We start from the raw sequence: 20,271 nt of genomic DNA on the forward strand, positions 1-20,271 counted from the left end.
CTCCAGATTTCTTATTTTTTAACATTTGCACGCAACAGGTCAAGAAAGCCACTTGAATTCACCACTTGACACTAATGACTCAACAGGTGCCAATGAAAAGGTGATCCAAAAGCCAGAATACCTAAGCAAAGAATTCATCCAGTCCAGTTCTGAAGCGGAAGGAGATCTGTGGGGCACGGAACAAAAGTCTATACACAAAAGGAATGAAGATATTATGCGACTCATAGACCTTTGCTGTCTGGTCGGCTGTAGCGACAGCACTGTAAGTTCACTGTGCTGAAAATGTATCAGACAGTGGCATGCATGCTATTTCATAGCTAACAATACATCAGAAACATCTTGAAATAGGTATTTTTGATATCCTACTTTGTAGTTCCGAGCTCTGAAGTACTTCCTAAGTGCCATTCCATTTGGGATACTGTACAAATTGAGAAATGGTCTTTTAACATCTGTATTTCAAACAGCTCTCTTTTTTGTAGTTCCTGCTTTCACAATAAATTTGCAGCTCGCAACATGGCTTTTGCTGTTTCTTCTTGCCAGTGCAGTGCTAGGCTTGGAATTAAAAAAGACACCAAAAACCCTCTGACACTGAATAAGTTCTGTTTACTCAGGCAGTCTTAAGAGCAAATACCAGTTTCTAGATAAGGGACCTGTACCTTAAGTGACAGATCACATGCAAAGCATCCCAGGTTCAATTCCTCCCATCTCCAGGTAGAAATACTCCTATCTGAAATCCTGGAAGGCAGATGCCAATCAGAGTAGACAATATGGAGCTTGATGAACCAATGGTCTAACCATGCATGAGACAGCTTCTAGGAACATGCAGTTCCTAGGATCATGCAACTTACTTCTGATGAACCTGTCTAGATTAACTTTCAGGATGAATGAATGCAGAAAAGCTTTTCCTGGGATTATGTCTACCATTTTAAAAGTCTTATTTTCATTGCTATATTTTTATTGCAAAATATTTGATGAATATTTTATACCTTTTGTGTAAACCGCTTAGAAGTTTTATAAAAAAAATTAAGTGCCATATAAATGTTGCTAAATAAAATAAGGGTGGGAAATTGGGATAGGGAAAACACTGGAGGAGATAATCCAATGGATTTTTTTGTGGGGGGGGCAGAAGGGTGTGAAGTTTTTGGTGGCAGGGCTTACCAGTAAAGGCAGGGACAGCAGTGTCTTAAAAAATAATATATCAACTATTTTTTGCTTCAACAAAACTTTTGAGCTGTTTCAAGCGTTACAACAGCTGGAATCAGTGGTCAACTGAGCTGTCATGTTCCCTCACAATGCCACGGTTGAAATAACAACATGTCATGATGTAGCATTCCTTCCACATGTGTTGTTTGGAATACAAGATGGCAGACTCCATTGGCCCACTGTGATTTGAAGTAAATGTGCTAGTCAGCTTTACCGACAACAATCAGATATGTGACATCATGCTAGCCAGACAGCACATAGCCCCTTGTCATATTGTAACCCAAATACCGGAGGTGAGCCAAGCACTGACTCTCCAGGCTCTTCCTTAAAACTTTAGCTAAAAAATTCTCCACACTTTGCCTTCAGACTATTCAGTTTCAGCTACTGGACAAAGCTCACTTTTAAGAAGCTGGGTGCTCCTTTGCACAGTGGAGCCCATATCAAGCCTTTTAAAAGGGCTGAAAGGGAACATTAAGAAAGTAACCGCCACCATCACCCATTGTGTATGGTTAAGGGTGGGATTGAAATTGCCTTTTAACGGAGACATAATACACACTGTCCTGCAAATGCAAAAATGAGCGTTCACACGTAAAGCAAAAGGGCCACACTTCAAGGAAATCACCTTGATAAGAACAGACAAGTGTAAACTTGTTCTGTATTTTGATACTTTTTCAAGAACATAAACACAATGAATTAGGCCTCATGCATATCACTAATACGATACAGAATCCAACCCTGGGAATGTTTACATGATCAAACACTGCACTTCCACACCAGAAATGAGAATTGCACAAGTGGTATTAACACCTGTTATCTTCAGAGTATTCATGCCCACAGAGAAGAACTAATCTACTGGTTTGGCCAGTCTACATATGCAGAGTGATGTTATGAAGGTTAACCAGACCAATGACCCACTGTATTCAATGGAGCTTGTTCCCTGTAAGCGTACATAGGATTGCAACCTAAAAATAGTATCTGTCTATTGGGTCACATAGACTTCATATTGAACTTTTATTGCTACTCAGAGTAAACTGCAAAGACATTTGCGAGAGCAAACAGAGATCTATTTTTGAAGGCGTATGAGCAAAAAGTATCACTTGTAGTATCCCAGAGGCACCTGCTTCCAATCTGCATGCTCTGCTTGTCTAGTTGTCCAATATGTATAATCACAATAATTTTATACCTTGGTATCATCAGGTCTTTTATTCGAGCCTTAATTACCTAAGAGAGAGGCGGGGGGAGCAATTAAATACATGGTCTCATAAGCAAACTAATACAAACTACCTAGGATACAATATAGCTCTGTTCAAATGTTTAACTGATTTACGCTAGTGGCAGGAATCTAAATACACCAGTGATGCATTGCACTTCAAATAAGACAATTTCACATCTGCATGGGACTTAAAGGCTTAACTGGATGGATTTTGTCCTGTAAAATTAGCTGGTAGTTAACACAGCCTGTTCCTGTAAATGCTTTGCCAGAAGCAAGTCCTGCATGGAACTTAATCCCAAGTAAGTGTAAATACGATTGCAGCCCTAGCATTTCTGGTAGCTGTGAGTGGGGGCATGGGGATTCTCCTCATCATCAGGGGCACTGATTGGCGGGTGACCTGTTTTCAAGTATTAAGCCTCCCTCCCCAATACAGAACACTACTACAAAGTAGTTTTTGGCAGTCTCCTTGATATAACCAAAACCTTGAGCAGAGGGTTTCCCCCCCTGCACTGCAGAGATTTCTATAGGATATACCTCGGATATACTTTCCAACTTTGCTTTACTAATAAATTGTGTACCTCAGAGATGGTCTTTGTCATTTGTCTGCACAACTCGGCTTCATATTTTTCCTCTTGAAGATAACTTGTTACTACATCCTTCAAGATATTATTCGCAGTGCCCACTGGAAAGCACTTTGCAGGACCTGGAGCAGAGAGAGAGCTCACACTATTATTTTGGAAGGCTGTGATATTAACGGGGGGGGGGGGGGACGACCAACTGTGCACACATTTACCCAGTGAAACAATGACTTAGTTCAGTGGTGGCCAAACTTGGCCCTCCAGCTGTTTTCGGACTACAACTCCCATCATCCCTAGCTAACAGGACCAGTGGTCAGGGATGATGGGAACTTAGTCCAAGGGTCCCCACACTACAGTCTGTGGACCCCTGGGGGCCTGTGAGCTTCCGTCAGGTGGCGTGTCTGTGAAGAACACAATTTACCAAACTATAAAATAACAAGATTATAACCTTTTTAAAAAACAAATAACACTCCTTCCCCCCCTTAATTTAAATAAGTATTGCTACAAAAGTATAATGTATTTCCTAAGGTACTCAAGCACAATGTTTTTTGGAAATACTTGGTCAAATAAATCCACCTTTTTAATTTCAAAGCTTGAGCATTCTAGTTTTCCATTTTATTCTCCACCAAATATGGAATCATATCCTAACATGGAATATCTCTCATTGGAAAGAATTTCTTTTGCCATTTTATGCCAAAAATAGATCATGCGCTGTGTCACGCAGAATGCCCAGGTGACTCCTCAAGAGGCTTATGAGCAGAAGCTTGCCTCAGGCAGCTTTCTAAATTAGTTTATATATTTACACTGCATCTATGGCTCCCCCCGCCCCTTGAAGCAAAAAGAAAAGCTCCAGTCTTTCCAATTTATTTGATCATTATACCACAATAGTCATACTTGAATGTTTGGTGATAAACTGCCTGTACGCTGCAGAAATTACCAACAGTAGGATATGCTTTGTCTGCCCTAAGGCTATTACTGTTGTATACAAAAGACTTAAGATTTAAATGGTTTATTTGTTACATACAGCTATTCTTGTTTGTTCCTCAGTTGCAATGTATTCATTGTAGGATGACTGCAATAATGTAAACAGCGGCATAAAATATAACAAATAAATACGGTAAAGATGATAATAATAATTACTATTACTTTTATTATTTGTATAGTGCTACAGAGAGTGGGACTAGATTATTAGCAAGAAAGTGAGTAAGATAAGATACTTACCCAACTGGTACGTGTTTTCCATCTGAACCCCAGGGCGAAGAATATCATCATGGTGGCCAGCTTCATCCATGTAAGACACAGTACTTATGGAGCTGAAACCGAACCCAGTAATAATTGTATTAAATGTGATTTCTTGAAAGCTACATTGATTTTAAAAAACTCCTACCTAATTTTATTTATTTATCTTTTACATATTTATAACAATGTCATGCTCCTGAAGACACTGAGTTATGATTCTGTATATATGACTGGGTCACATCTCACGGAAAACCTTCTTAAACAAAGAAACATTTTCAGTATGCGAAGCAATGCTCTAAAATAAAGCACGAGGCCCTTCCCAAACAGTGATTTGTAATATGTTAAATCCCTTTGAACTTGTCATATACAATATTTTAGGTGTTGGAAAGAATTAGGGAGAGACAACATTAATTACAGTCTGAGAATTTTAAGCACTTCTGAGATAAGAACAAAGTCAGGCAACACCAATGACACTGGAAGAGGGTTTAAAGCAGGACTGGCTAATCTGTAGCTCACCAGATATTGCTGGACTACAGCTGCCACCATCCCTGACCACTGGCCTTGGTGAATGGGGCTGATGGAAGTTGGAGCTGGTGTGGTGTAGTGCTTAGAGTGTTAGACTAGGAAACCTGGTTTCAAATCTCCACTCAGCTGCTAGGTGACCTAGGGCCAGTCACTGTCTCTTAGCCCAACCTACCTCACAGGGTTCTTGTGAGAATAAAATGGGGGTGGGAAAAACAATAAATGCTACCTTAAGCTCCTTGGGAGGAAAGGTGGAATAAAAATCAGATAAATAAACATCTGGAAGGGCACGCATGATTTAAACCATCTTCCACAATGACACTGGACATTTTCAGTGTTATTAAGTCTGCAATACCATGCCCAGTTCCTGGAGGGGGTAGGCAAGGAGGTCCAATTGAACCTAGTGTGACTTGCTCCTAAGTAAACCCATAGAGGATGGAAGCTGGGCTACAAGACTACAGAAGTCTCTCGGTCTCTAAGCCAGGCATGGCCAAACCTGGCCCTCCAGCTCTTTTGGGACTACAATTCCCATCATCCCTGACCACTGGTCCTGTTAGCTAGGAATGATGGGACCTGTAGTCCCAAAACATCTGGAGAGCCAAGTTTGGCCATGCCTGCTCTAAGCCCAGTGTAGGGAACCCTTGGCCCTTAGAGAGAACAGGTGTAGGTAAACCCAAGCAGGAGTTTTGCAGTGGCTCCTCAGCTCCCATTTACCAGTGCTGCTGCTGTAACCCTGTCCTTGACCCACTATTCTAGAACTGGCAGCAGCACACGGTGTCTACTTCTTGAGACTCTGTACTTCCTGATTCTGGTCTAGTCAGGAATCCTTGTCAGAGTGCCTCCTAAGTGCTTAGAAACCATCAGAGGAATGATGCTCCGCCTACGTGCCCCTTCAACTATCTTAGATTCCAAGTCACTGGTGAGGAACTGTTGGCCTTCCAGATGTTGCTGAACTGCAACTCCCATCAGCCCCAGCAAACAAGGCCAAAGGCAGGGATGATGGAGTTGTAGTTCAGCAACCTCTAGAAGGCCAAAGACTCCCAACATCTGCTCTAAGCTCTACCATTCCTTCCATTTTCCCTCTTTTTTAAAAAATAATTTCTATCAAAGATTTATTTGTTTACAAAAATACATGCATTTTCTTTTTTAATACAGTAGTACCTCGGGTTACAAACACCTTGAGTTACAAACACTTTGGGTTACAGACTCTGCTAACCCGGAAGTAGTACCTCGGGTTAAGAACTTTACCTCAGGATGAGAACAGAAATCGGTCAGGTTAAGAACAGTTTCAGGTTAAGAACGGACCTCTGGAATGAATTAAGTTCGTAACCAGAGGTACCACTGTACAGTAGTACCTCGAGTTACAAACGCCTCAGGTTACAAACGCTCCAGGTTACAAACTCTGCTAACCTGGAAGAGTTACCTTAAGCTGAGAACTTTGCCCCAGGATGAGAACGGAAATTGTGTGCTGGTGGCGCAGTGGCAGCAAGAGGCCCCATTAGTGAAAGCATGCCTCTAGTTAAGAACAGTTTCAGGTTAAGAACAGACCTCCAGAACAAATTAAGTTTGTAACTAGAGATACCACTGTAAATGTGTTTTCTACAGATCAGTTTCATTTGTTGTGAGACATTAGTGTTGCATGCAGTATTAGGTTAGGAAGAAAAGAGGGGGAGAGTAGGGAGGGTCCGTGTGATAGGATGGGGTGGGGTGGTAATGCTTCTATTCTTCTGCTTAGTGTATGTATAGGGTTTTGTGCCAGCATCACTTGTGTGGGTTCTCTTTCTATTCGCTTGTTATATTTCCTTGGTGATAAGAGAGGTTGGGAGGTGGCCTAGGGTGTGGTTGGTTGGCCGTAGTGAGATTTCCATTTTCCCTTTCAACTCTCCCTGTGCCGAAGCATATGATGACACAGCACAGTATTTGTACATGGCCAGTTAGGGCAGAACTACATGCTGTGAAGAAAATGTGAGTTCTGATTTTTAGCCCTTTCATCATGCCATTTGATTGCTACTCTTACATCTGGAGCATGGGTGCCCCTCATTGCCCTTGCGTAACACAGCTCTTTGTTTACCTAAAGCAGGCACTAGGTTCAAACAGCTGAAAGCCAGGTGGGTTTCCCACCCATTACCAGCCACCCCCATGTAGAAAAAGAATAACTGAGCATGACATTTGCAAAAGCCTGAAGAATATTTTTTATACTGTCCAGATTGAATGGTCTTCCAAAGAAACTGAAGAACTGGTGGGAAGAAAAGTCAGAAAATGATAAATATGCTACTCACTCTTTGTTTCTTCCAAAAAATTCTTTCGCCCTGACTTCATGGCTTCCTAAAGAGGATATGCTGCCTCTTTTCTTTAACAAGCGGGCCGCTTTTTCCTTCATTGTGTCCGACATGTTTTCTAGATACAGGAAATGTATTTTGTAAACATAATTGTGACCTAAAAGTATATAGGCATCTGGTATCAGAGCAATGCCTCTTACACAAGGTATTGTAATGAGAGTCTTTGGAAATGGACAGTCTGTGAAGTGGAAGCATGAGTGGTTATACCTAGGTATTGGGAGAGCTCCCCAAAGTATTGGCTCAATGGTTTCAATAATCATTCCATTATTGGGGGGAGTGGGGGTCAACGAACTAAATATAATTAGCAAAAAGTGTGGCAATTTTACTCCACTCGGTGCCCTATTCTGGGACTTGTTGATTAATCTTCTGAGGCTTTAGGAAATGCCTGAAAAGCAACAAAGAGAGGGCTGCTCCCTTGGGAATTGCATCTTCAGCTTGATCCAGGTTTGCTTCCCATCAGGAAAGGCAAAGGAAGTTTTGAGGAACCACTGCTTCAAGGTGTTGCAGGTTCCTCAAGAAGGTGGTGCCCAAGCAAAGCCTTCAGGGACTGTTGCTTCTTGGCAAGTAGTCAAGGCCTACAGAGCACTTCCACAGCAGCAGAAGCTACTCCAAGTATTCCCGAGGATGCTGGAAGTGCTGCAAGGCTTTGGAAATGGGTGAGAAGTGCTGTGGAGCATTTTTTTAATGCCACAAAAGAGGCCACAGCTGCCCAATTCAGAAGGATTGTTTGTGGAACATACGTAAGTCCTGACAGATCAGGCAAAAGGCCTCTCTAGTCCAGCATCCTGTTCTCACAGTGGCCAACCAGATGCCTATGGGAAGCCCAAAGCAGCACATGAGCACAACTCCCGACTTGAGACTCCCAGCAACTGGTATTCAGAGGCATTCTGCTGATGGCAAGGGAGGTAGAACATAACCACACAAACTTCCATCTCTGTGTGTATTGAGTCTCTCCTTATAGGGCTTAGTATCTTTTCAGCATTGTCCTCCATACTCCAAAAAATGACTTACTGTAAATAAATGCAATGTCAAAAAAAAAAAAAAAATGTGACAAGGCAATGCCTTACTCAGAAATAAAAAGCAACCAAAAGTCTCAACAAATTTATTATGGCATTATTCATAAACTAGATTCCATCTCAGAAGATGCATGCACTCTACTCTCACAACCTTATTCTATAAAAATGGTAAGTAATGCCATAATTTTTGCTGCTTTTGCTGTAACGGACTAATGTATACCCTTCTGAAAGAAGAACGAAGTTTACTCATGAATAGTGGCATGCCACTTGGAAGAACTGGACCATTCATTTGGCTTGTCTCCTCCTCCTCCAATTCTTCTCATAAAGTGGCATCATGCATGCACACACATAGGAAACAATACAAGTCCTTTCCTTACTGCTGTTGTAAGCTAAGGATCGCCTGAGGCCTCCTGAAGCGGACTGGCACCTTGAACAACAAATAACCATTACAAATTGCCCATCCCGCTTTGCAACGGGGTGGGCAGAGGAGAAAGAAGTGCAGCCACCTCAGCTGCTCTTGTGCAACTCATGAGCCACCTCTGGGGCACACTTTGTGTGTATTTATTACAAGTCCACAAACTTCCTTCCACCTGCACATTTAGTCTCTCCTTAGGAAGACGCAGTATCTCTTCAGTATTGTTCCTCAGACTTCCAAGAAATGACTTCTTGTGGGGCAATGAGAAAAGGCGGGAGATGTATTCAAATGCAAATGATTAGAACGGGGAGGCTCCAGAATAAAATTAGCCTTCGTCTGTACACAGCTACAGCATGAAGATTAACATCTCTCATTCTTTTAAATACCAGAGCTAAGGGACCCTGTGCCTTCAACTACGAGTAGGACAGGCAGAAAGCCAATATACACGAAGAGTTCCCCCACTGCTGCAAAATCCCTGGGGTGGTGGGGAGTTTCAACAGTCTAATTTCTGGATTGTAGCCGCCCAAGTTCTCCTCGGAGTACGTGCACCAATGGACTTAAGTTTGTCACGTCCATTAATTTAAGCGGGCCGACTCTGAATGTAACCGCGCAATGGGTAGAACCCCCTGCCTAAGGCGCAGCTGCTAGAGGCGCAAGAGCCCTGCCGGAACGGGGGCGCGTGCTGGTGGGAGGCCACTCCGCTTCCCGCCTTTCTACCTCCCCAGGCGACACCCCCGTTTTCGGGGGTCTCAACAAGCCTCCCGCCGGCGCGTTCTTACCTTTCCTCTTCCTTCTTTTGCCGCTGCAGGACGGAGCCGCAGCTGTTGCTGGTTTCCAGGGTGACCAATCACCCCGCGGAGGCTGTTGCAGCCGCGGAAGGCGGTCACGGCGCTGCTGCCTCCGCCCTCATGGGCGGGAAGGGGCGGAGGAGAGCCGCTCTCCGCTTCTCGCCTTGCGCGCGGGTCCCAAGGTGGCTTTGCCGGGCGAGAAGAGGCGCTTGGAGCGCAGCTCTTGCAGCAGCTGCAGGGCGCTCCCCTCCTTTCCTTGGCTGTTTCTCCGTTTCCCCCCGGAGCCTTGCTTTTTAACTGGGCGCCAGTGGAGCAGCTCCGGTCAGTCGTTGGGCTCGGGGGTCTTGTGAGGCACGTCCTGACACGGGTAGCAACGTCGGCAGCTGCCCTCGTCATTAAAAAGGAGCATTGGAAAGTCACCTAGCCCTAGCCAAAGGAACCGTGTGGGGAAAGCGCTATGGTCGCCAGGAGCTGCTGTCTGTGCGCCTTGATAGCCCGGAGATCTGGCAAAATCCCTGCCTTGCTTTCTGCGTGGCTTGTTTTACATGCTACTACTGGCCGGTCCCTTTCAGGCCAACTCCCGATTATCCGCTTTGGTGCAGGAATAGAGAGCGTTCAAATTAAAAGTCGTAGCCTCGTATTAGTTTTACAATATAAGCGCTTATGCCACGTGGCAGCCCCTGTACAGTGTAACGTGTAGAAAGCCGATGATGAATATGCCAGATTTTCTACGCAATAAAAATGCTCTCCCTGCTCCTTTAAGTGTTCTTGTGTATAAAATGATGAGCTAACAAAAGAATAATCTAGTGCAAACCTGTGGGCCTCCAGATTATGAGAGTGAACGGTACTCTCCCCAAAATATGGAGAGCACAAGGTTGGGAAAGGCTGGTGCAGACTTCCGGTCTATAATACTGTAAGCCTAAATTCCCATTTTTCAGTTTCCTCCAATATCCATCTCCTCATTTCAGATCTGCTTTAAATAACAGACTGTGGGAAGAGAGTCTGGGTAGTTAGCCGTTCAATGTACAGCAACCAAATCCTATACACTCATACTTAGGAGTAATTTTCATGGAATACAATAATTGTTTCTTAGTAGACATGTATAGAATGGCACTGTAAATATTGTAAATGACTTCTAGGAGAAAATAATTCAGCACAAACATAAAACATTTTTAGATTTGTCATTTATTTTCAAGGGGGGAAATCACATTTCAAGTACAACTTATTTAAATTTGTTCTTATGTATAGAATTTAATAAACTTTGTTCTGAAACGGGGACCCTATTTCTTGTATAATATCATGTATGATAAATAATTGCATATTCAGGATTTTGTGAAATGGATGATTAGGGGGAAATCATGATGGAAAGACATTTATAAAAATCATTATTTACAAAAAAAATAGACATTTGTATTCTAATCTATAAGGAAAGAAACACTGAAAATATGTGGTTTTATGATTATCTTCAACAAGTCAATACGACACATTCATATTACCAGTGGTCAGATATAAAGCTTTGCTGCAGTGTTTCTGATGCAACAAACCTATATAGTTTACAATTTTTCTCTGAGACCATCAGGTTAGCAGCAAAGCTTTCATAACAGACTAAGCAGTAAACAGGGCCAACTAGACTAAAAGGATAGTATATTTCATTGCACACGTAGGCTGAGAAGTCCAGACTTTTAAACAAAAATGTTTAAAAATATACATGTGTATTTTAAGTCCACAAATATCTATAAACAGTTTATACACAAGGTTTTTTTTATTATAAAATGATATAGTTTGATATCTGATAAAACACCAGGGAATCTAATTCAGGTTTCAAAATTCCTTTAGGGTTGAAATCACAGCTAAGAATTAAGACCCAAGGCCTGCAAATGCTTATACACATGCTTAATTGCATGCAAGTCAATAGTGCCTTTGAAAACATGTGTACAACAGTTTGGCAGGATTGGAGTTCAGCATTTGAGTTTGATTGAGCCAGTTAAATGAAGGGGAAAAAAGTGTGTGACTACAATTCCTTCATTTTGAAAATCCATCTCCCCTTCTAAGACACTAGCATAAGTGGTATTCTTAAGTGTCTAGTTGAGAAATGATGTGGTAGTTTTATAATCCCAATTTACCGGAGGTAACAGCTAAAACAGCTGTATTCCATATTCATACTAATTTGAAATACAATTTATTAATGTTAAACATTGTTAAGGTCACTAAAAGACAGATTCTAGACTTTCACGTACTGCTTGGCCTATAGTGAAATTCCTGCTCATGGGTAAACCCTTTGAACATCATCATCACACTAATCCTTGAAATCAAAAGTAAGAGTTCAGTAGCAGCAACAGTAATCCTTTCTTAAAGGTCAAAAGAGGTCAATTGCTTTGTGATGTTGTAAATTTCTAACCACGTCTAATGGAGCAAAACGTTGAAGAGCATAAGATGTCCATTATCACTAGAAACGCCTCTTATATAAACTTTCAAGAAATAAATTCCAGCTCTGGTGTAGACCCAAGATTGGGATTTTCCCATGGGAAAAAGTATTCATTATCATATTGCATTTGAAGTGATTTGGTTATCATGGTAAGCTTCCAAATTAAAAATTTAACAAGAAAAGCTTGTTAAAAATGCCTCTTTTTTTTAAAAAAAAACAACCAAATACATCTACACTGCAGTGATACTGAACTGACTCGGCACCTAAGTAGATGTCAAACATTAATGAGATAACATTACTTGTTTAGTTAAAAAACAATGTACAACTTTTTCCAGAGTGCTCTATATATGCAGAGGTATCCTGTAACTTCTAATAAAGTTGTACACAGAGAGGAGTCTTTCCTATTTAGCTATGGCAAAGGTAAAAAATTGAAGAACAAGAATTAGAGGACAGAGGAGCTGTCACTACAATTACTCTAAATCTTTAAGTAAAAGAATTATTTCAATTTTCTTGTCAGGCTCTTTAAAAATATTGATCCCTTTCAACATGATTCAGCCATTTCAAAATTACTCCTATAAAAGATAAAGTAGTGATTGTTCATGTTAACTCTTGCAACCAGAAGAAGTTCAGAAAGCACCATCAGTATACTTGCAGTAGGGTCAGTTAAGAGTGGCTCTCTTTGTTTGCAGCTTGTTGACGATTAACAATAGGGTTGATTGATCCATAGCAAAAGAACCCTGTTAAGTACATGCAAGAGTTAGTGTGTTTATATCAGCTTTTCTTTAGGATTTTTGCTGTTACCAGCAGAATGCTTGGGAGTCCCACTTAGGAAGGGTCTTCCTAGGCTTCAAGAGTAGCTTACTTAGGGCCACGTAAGAGCAGCTTCCCAAAGGTAAGTTTAGAAGTCCATGTCATGATTTAGACTGCGGTCATTGTGTGAGTGGAGTTCTGCTCACACAACAGGACTTCCCTCTTCTCTCCCTGCATGCCTCCCAAATCTGCTTTGGAATCCCCAACACTCAAGCAGATTTTGAGGGCGTAGAGGCAGCTGGGTGGTGGTGGGGGGGCTGTGGTGGTGGGAAGTTCTGTTGTGCAAGTAGAAGTCTTACACACGTGGAATGGCAGCACTGAATACAACCCATTGCTGCAATGGCTTTCATATGTTCAAACAAACATCTAAGCACAATGGTTCTTTCCCATTTTAACAGTTTCAGGTCTGATTTTTCTTTATCACATACAGTAGAAGGTAAATAGAGGATGAGTATCAGAGATGCTCTATACAGTCAGCAAAAACAAGACCTGGAGCTGACTGTGGCTCAGATCATCAGTTTCTTATGGCAAAATTCAAGCTTAAACTGAAGAAAGTAGGAAAAACCACTGGGCTGGTAAGATACAATCTAAATCAAATCCCTTATGAATACACAGTGGAAGTGAGGTTTAAGGATTTAGATTTGGTGGACAGAGTGCCTGAAGAACTATGGATGGAGGCTCGTAACATTATACAGGAGGCAGCAACGAAAACCATCCCAATGAAAAGGAAATGCAAGAAAGCAAAGTGGCTGTCCAACGAGGCCTTACAAATAGCGGAGGGAAAGGCTAGCAAAATGCGAGGAAAATAGTGAAAGATACAGGAAATGGAATGCAGATTTCCAAAAAAATAGCAAGGAGAGACAAGAAGGCCTTCTTAAACGAGCAATGCTAAGAAATAGAGGAAAACAATACAATGGGAAGAACCAGAGATCTGTTCAAGAAAATTGGAGACATGAAAGGAACATTTCGTACAAAGATTACCATAATAAAGGACAAAAGTAGTAAGGACCTAACAGAAGCAGAAGACATCAAGAAGAGGTGGCAAGAATACACAGAGGAATTATACCAGAAAGATATGGATGTCTCGTACACCCCAGGTAGTGTAGTTGCTGACCTTGAGCCAGACATCCTGGAGAGTGAAGTCAAATGGGCCTTAGAAAGCACTGCTAATAACAAGGCCAGTGGAAGTGATGATATTCAAGCTGATCATGGCCATTGGGCCCATCACCTCCTGGCAAATAGAAGGGGAAGAAATGGAGGCAGTGAGAGATTTTACTTTCTTGGGCTCCATGATCACTGCAGATGATGACAGCAGTCATGAAATTAAAAGACGCCTGCTTCTTGGGAGAAAAGCAATGACAAACCTAGACAGCATCCTAAAAAGCAGAGACATCACCTTGCCAACAAAGGTCCGTATAGTTAAAGCTATGGTTTTCCCAGTAGTGATGTATGGAAGTGAGAGCTGTACCATAAAGAAAGCTGATTGCCGAAGAATTGATGCTTTTGAATTATGGTGCTGGAGGAGACTCTTGAGAGTCCCATGGACTGCAAGAAGATCAAACCTCTCCATTCTTAAGGAAATCAGTCCTGAGTGCTCACTGGAAGGACAGATCGTGAAGCTGAGGCTCCAGTACTTTGGCCACCTCACGAGAAGAGAAGACTCTCTGGAAAAGACCCTGATGTTGGGAAAGATGGAGGGCACAAGGAGAAGGGGACAACAGAGGACGAGATGGTTGGACAGTGTTCTCGAAGCTAGCAGCATGAGTTTGACCAAACTGCGGGAGGCAGTGGAAGACAGGAGTGCCTGGCGTGCTCTGGTCCATGGGGTCACGAAGAGTCGGACACGACTAAACAACAACAATCAGAGATGCAACTTGGATGCCCAACTGTTGGATATGTTGGTGCACCTGAGTGTTACTCAAAATGTTTATTCTACAGTGGCCTGCTAAATATTTTTTTAGGCTGCAATCCGATGCCTACTTACCTAGCAGCATGCCGCACTGAATGTAATATGACTTACTTCTGAGCAGACATGTCCAGTACTGCATTCTAAGGATGGTAATTTTAAGTATAAAAAGAGAGAAAAGACAACTAGGTTGTATTTTTGTTACAATTTTATATATTTCTTCTGAGATATCATTTCTATAACTAGTAGCTGACCACTTTGATGGAACTAAGTGTATTCTGCCAATGAAGTCAATTAGAACTTTGCCTGTTACATAGTTTTAACTATGTATGCAACTTTGGACCAATTATTGGGAAAGTGGCTTATGAATGATATGAATAAATAAATATCTGAGCAGGTAAGATTTCAACTTCCAAGCACTTGGTAGCATCATTCGCCTTTAAAATGTGGATACCTTAGCTAATGATGCTTGATTTGGCTTACTTGTAAAACAGTACTCAGCTCAGTTAAATAATTCAGAACCAAACAACAGATCTGCTGCGCCTAGGGTCTTAAAAACACACCTAAAATATTATGATTGTCCTAAGAACAATTCTAAGAACCAGTTCACTTAAGTCCCTGACAAGAGCAAGGCTCAGGGTCACATGTGCCCCATACTACTGGTATGTCATACATATGTATGGCTCTACAAATGTACACTCCATGCAGCATGTAGTATTCTACGTATGGGGGCGGGAAGCACAGATAGGATCAATCCTCACTCTCAAGTCTTCATGTCAATCAGGATCAAGTAACTAAGTAAAAAACAGCACTGACTTTTTCTTTAAACCTAGACTGCAGAAACTTAAAACACACATCCCTTTCCATCAGATGTTTTCATGCCAAAGGCAAACTGGGGGTCAAGGAACAATTTTTAAAAGGTGTGACACATGCTTTAATACATAGTATGAGCACTGGAGAAAGTTTACAGCCACTAAGATCATCCTAAACAACCGAAATGTGGAATGGCAAGAATGCTCTGCAATTTGGTAATAGCATAAACTATGAGTTAACTATAGGTGTTAACTGTGTGGCATATATAAATTAACAGGAATGTTTTCCACTTTGCTTAAAAAGAAAGGGACATTTTCAAATATAGTATGGAAGCCACAAAGAAGAATGAATTAGGCTGTAATTTTATACTCCCCTACCTGCAAGTAAGCCTCACCGAGGGCCTAAGTAGATGTGTATTGGATTGCACTGTTAAGAGTGCCTATTCATGCATTAGGCCATGAAAGTAAAGCCTTGTTTGAATTCTGTATTTTTTTTAAAAAAAAAAATTACATTCAAATAAATTGATTCAAAACAAATCTAGAAATAGGTGGCCCATTGAAGTTTAGTTGGCTTACTGAATATTGCATATTGTATCAAATTAAAACAAAAACAAAAACCACCACACACCTCATGTGCTTCATTAATCCTGTTGAAGTACTAGATACTAGGTTAATGTTTTATAAACTTTGACTTGGTAGAAATGTAATCTCAACTTTGTATAGAAATAATGCTTTACTTTCTAATATCGTTTTAGAAAACCTCTACAGCCTAAACTTATGCATATTTACAGCAAGGTCAGTTCCACATATTTCAATGGGACTTGCTCCTGAGTAAGTGTGCATAAGATTTCAGCCCTACTTATACCTTTAAAACCTATTGTTTCCCTTCCAAATTTTGCATGCAATATAGAAAGCTGTTTCCATTTGAATAGCTTGCTTGGAAGGCATGCTGTGTTTTGATTCTGCTTGTTTTATTTTATGAAACAGTAGGCCTTTCTGAATATGCCTTGCATGAGAAAGTGTAATCCATCAGCAGTTACTACAGATACATGAATCCTCTTCACTCTCCCTGCTGATGACTTGTACTTATCACAACTGGCTCAGATAGTCCCCAATTCTTTCTTCACCCAAGAAAAGCTAAGATGAAGGACTTAGATTTTAGTTCTTTTCTGAACTGGGTAACCTCCATAATGATACTCAATTCCTTGTGTATCATAGCTATGCTTACTACTTATAGATGACCCTGTAGGTGAAGCTGTTTCAGAGGTACACTAGAACTTTATTTGCACAAGTGTGTGCTTGGGGCTGATAAGATAAACGATGTGTGCAACACAGCTGTCATGCATAGGTTGCATTTTTAATAATTGAAAATGTACTTCTTAGAACCAGTATTCAGTAAAAAGCTTTTGATAAAGCCTGTGGTTACTGTGGGTGCTGCACAGAAATGCAAATAAAGCTTGCACAAGAGCTCCTTTTACTACAAAAACTTGGCGAATAACTTCTTTTTTAAATGACAGGACATGTTTTCATTCCCTTTTTCAACATCATTGGTGGATCAGGACTTTTGAGTTGTTACAGGGAGGAATATGGATGGCACTCCATGGTTGCCAGCAGTTGATATTGCACACCCTGTGGCAGAAAGTGCTGGGAAAAATAACCGTATTAAGAGTTAGGGCATGTTGGCCATTAGTTGGACCTTTTTGCGGGAAGATGTGAATACTGCTGCATTAAGTGCTAAATAAGGCAAATGGAGAAACTTTTTTAAAAAAGATATTTTCTTCTATTTATAAATTATTTGTTTTTGAACGTTTGCAGATTTTTTCCTAAGATTGGGATAAGCTATATTTATGTTGGATACATATCAAATTCAATTGTATTGAACATATTTCTCTCCATTTACCTGTCTGCTCAGAGATTTTAAATCCCTAGTTTGCTTTTAGATTTTTTTTGAAGGTGAATTTCTTTCCAGCACTGAAAATGAATTTGCACATTAATATTTTTCAAATGCACATCATGTGCTATTTGCATGAAAAAACACTTTTAAATTCAAATCAGAATTTGTGAACTTTTTGTGGACAGTAATGACATTAGCTATAGTTTTTTTTTTTAAGCTCACAATTATGTGACTGCCTGGTAACTTGTACATGTTGGAAGAAAATAAAATTAGTGTAAGCAAAGTTCTCCATCCATTAGAGCAAGGCAAAAACTTGCTTCCTCTCACTCCAGCTTTTGTAATAAGCATCATGATGATGTCACCAGAAGGCCACATTTACTTTCACGTTGAAAGATCAGACACATGTCTAACATGGCAACTTTTAGGAACACAAAGTACAATATAAGACTGTTTTCCACCTCAAGCCACACAGAGTTCTAGCAATTCACAAAATCAACATCAGTGCTACAGAGAAACCAGTGGGGCCAAAGAAAAGTAGTTATATTTTTTATATTGTGTGTCGTATTTTCCTCAAAATTAGCTCCTCAGGTTTCTCATCCAAGATTCATATTAAAAGAAATTCTCTGTTATTTTCTCCCTTCTGATGATATATGAAATTTCAGCTTCTACCACTTTAGGATATATATTTCCCATGCTTGTTTCCAAAGGGATATATAATTTATGACTGGATTTCCTACCAGGACAGCCTCTGATTTTGTTTGCTTGCTTTAATGCAGACACAGCTGTTCCTCAAGCACAGCCATTTTCGCATGCAAATGAGACAGTTGGATGCCAACCTACTTAGACCTCAATGTAAAAAAATACTAGTTGTGTGTACAAAAAAAGCAGCATGGATACTATCCACTAGTCTCATGACCCTCTGCACAACTCCAGTGAGCCCTCTCCTTAGCTCCTGCTGTACAGGCTGCAAGCTTAGCTGCCAAATGAACAAATGCAGCAGAACTAAAACACTATAAATATCTAGCAAGCATTTCAGCAACACAAGAGAACTGGACAGTTTTGTTCTTTAAAAAGTGCTGCACTCTCCTTTGCGATGGATGTTAAGAAATACCTCAAAACTGATTAGAAGCTTAAAACCCAAAACGTCTGTTTGAAGAAAGCAGAATATGCTGGCAGTTAAATATCTGCAGGGCAACTGAGAATCCAGTACGATTAATGATTGTGCCACCAATTCTGCCACACAAACTTAGTGCAGCTACGGTTTCTCACTATGAAGCCACAACACAAACCTTTACAGATTAAAACACACATGAATACATTACTTTCGAGCTCTTTCTCCCTTCACTTGTACCTTAGAATCTGACTAGGAAATGTAAATTTTCTTAGCAAGGAATCTGCATGCATATGGTATTGTAAAAATAAACAGGCATGCCTACCAAACTGGAAGAAAAACTGTTGCTGAAATAAAACACAGTCTCTTTTATACCCACATAAAGATGTATTTGTCAAAAGTTATCACATTTGTGTTTTAAACTGCTTATTTGAGCCCAACCCACCAGAAGCTTCTCCTGTGCAAGACTTAGTGAAAATAACTGGAACTGCTTCGCTGCCTGGCTGTGCTTTCATTCAATTCAATAGGGCTTGCATAGTGAGGAGGTTTCTAGTGGACGGCCCCCTACCGCCACATCTGATCATGTCAGACAAAGGGGAAGGAACTGAAAGCTTTTCCAACACATGCTTCATCACAATGGAAGTGTATCCAATAACTTATCTCCAGACCTTAAAAAAATATCAACTTGCTTTTACAATGAAAAAGTGGGTGGGTGGGGGGAGATACATTTCTGTCATTGGGGGAAGTATGCTATCACCACCACCAGATTTACTGAAAATGTTCTGGAGTTAAATCAATCAAATACTTAGAAGATAGACCTGTTCATTCATATAACTATTTATATGACATACTAAGGGCTAAAGGAAAAACGGAGTGAATTTGCAGGTCTTTAGTTAAACTTTCTTTTTTGAGGCACCCCCTTTCTCATAGCAATTAGCATGGTATTCAGATTGTATATATTGACAAAATGTTATCTACCTCTGAAAGCATTGCGCCATTCAACAGTACTACTATTAAATTTATATACCACAGTTTAAATTACACCCATTTCATGAATGGTAAAATGCTAAAACTCAAGTGTCTAACTGCCAAAATACAGCCTTACTGGAATGAGTACAATTTACAAATACAATAATTACAATTTAAAACATTAACAATATTACATCTAGAAGTAAATACTGTAGGACTGGTCAACATGGCATTTTCTGAGGGAAAATGTTGAAAGTTGCTGACACTTCCAACAGAAATGTCCCAAGTACAGGATTTAGTTTTTCCTCAAACAGCGTATAAAACCCGTTCACCCACAGCAGTCCTCAGCTATATGGATTTCCCACATACTTGCATAAACTTCTGTTAGTTATCTGCCAGGTATTTTCCTGAAAGGAAAGTGATAAAAGGTATGTTAAAATAAAAGTTTCATAACATTAATAAAGCTCGTATTTATTTTTATAAACATGGCAATTTACAATAAGCCACTGTTCATGGCTTACCAGGTCTGAGCAGCATGCTTTTCCACACCAACCAATCACTCCCACCTTGCTTCTCCCCTGGAGTGCCTGGGACCAACAAGTCATGAAGACTTGGCTTGTTGCAGCCAAGCCCAGTGGATTGTTTCTCTCTAACAAATGAAAGCATGACTTGCTTATAATGATTTATTAGGGCAAAACAAGCCACAACACCAAGTTCAGACCTATTGATAAGCCAAGTCTTCACCACTTACTGTTCAGTCCTAATAAGCCATTAACCATGGCTTGTCGTTACATGCAAACTGGCCTATCAATTAAATTACTTAAGTGAAGGTGCGGCCTAGGTGGTTGATGACATTATCATGAAATGTGGACTTTCAGGTCTGTCCCTCTACTGCAGTTGAAACAAATCTAGATTCTTGACTTCACCTAATAATACAAATTGTTCAAATCTTTCACCTGGCAATAGTCTTCAAGTTACTGTTTACAGGAAGGTTCTTCTAATAACAACCTGAGAAACATACTGAATGATTG

At 40.6% G+C, this 20,271-nt stretch overlaps 3 protein-coding genes across 30 annotated transcripts in view; 1 reads left to right on the forward strand and 2 right to left on the reverse strand.

Annotated features, from left to right (window-relative positions):
• The window catches only part of INSL5 (insulin like 5), an 8,299-nt gene extending 4,010 nt beyond the window's left edge, over positions 1 to 4,289 (forward strand). For all 4 annotated transcript variants that reach the window (XM_083621202.1, XM_083621201.1, XM_083621203.1 and 1 more), the window contains 2 exons: positions 39 to 262; positions 4,158 to 4,289. In XM_083621202.1, the coding sequence (XP_083477328.1) occupies positions 39 to 262; positions 4,158 to 4,178 (245 nt within the window). In that variant the 3' untranslated portion in view covers positions 4,179 to 4,289. The remainder of the gene's footprint in view (positions 1 to 38; positions 263 to 4,157) is intronic.
• Positions 1 to 7,147, reverse strand: part of MIER1 (MIER1 transcriptional regulator) — a gene marked incomplete at its 5' end in the record, with an annotated part of 74,744 nt that extends 67,597 nt beyond the window's left edge. The window contains 3 exons of the mRNA XM_083621167.1: positions 2,995 to 3,119; positions 4,216 to 4,307; positions 7,035 to 7,147. Coding sequence (XP_083477293.1) covers positions 2,995 to 3,119; positions 4,216 to 4,307; positions 7,035 to 7,147 — 330 coding nt within the window. The remainder of the gene's footprint in view (positions 1 to 2,994; positions 3,120 to 4,215; positions 4,308 to 7,034) is intronic.
• The window catches only part of SGIP1 (SH3GL interacting endocytic adaptor 1), a 138,568-nt gene continuing 125,339 nt past the window's right edge, over positions 7,043 to 20,271 (reverse strand). For 24 of the 25 annotated variants that reach the window (XM_083621133.1, XM_083621124.1, XM_083621111.1 and 21 more), the window contains one exon: positions 10,481 to 19,647. In XM_083621133.1, the coding sequence (XP_083477259.1) occupies positions 19,625 to 19,647 (23 nt within the window). In that variant the 3' untranslated portion in view covers positions 10,481 to 19,624. Of the gene's footprint in view, positions 7,153 to 10,480; positions 19,648 to 20,271 lie in introns of those variants that run through there. The other variant, XM_083621120.1, reaches the window with a different exon arrangement.

The sequence above is a fragment of the Podarcis filfolensis genome (assembly GCF_964270895.1).
Source record: "Podarcis filfolensis genome assembly, chromosome: 6".
Lineage (NCBI taxonomy): Eukaryota > Metazoa > Chordata > Lepidosauria > Squamata > Lacertidae > Podarcis > Podarcis filfolensis.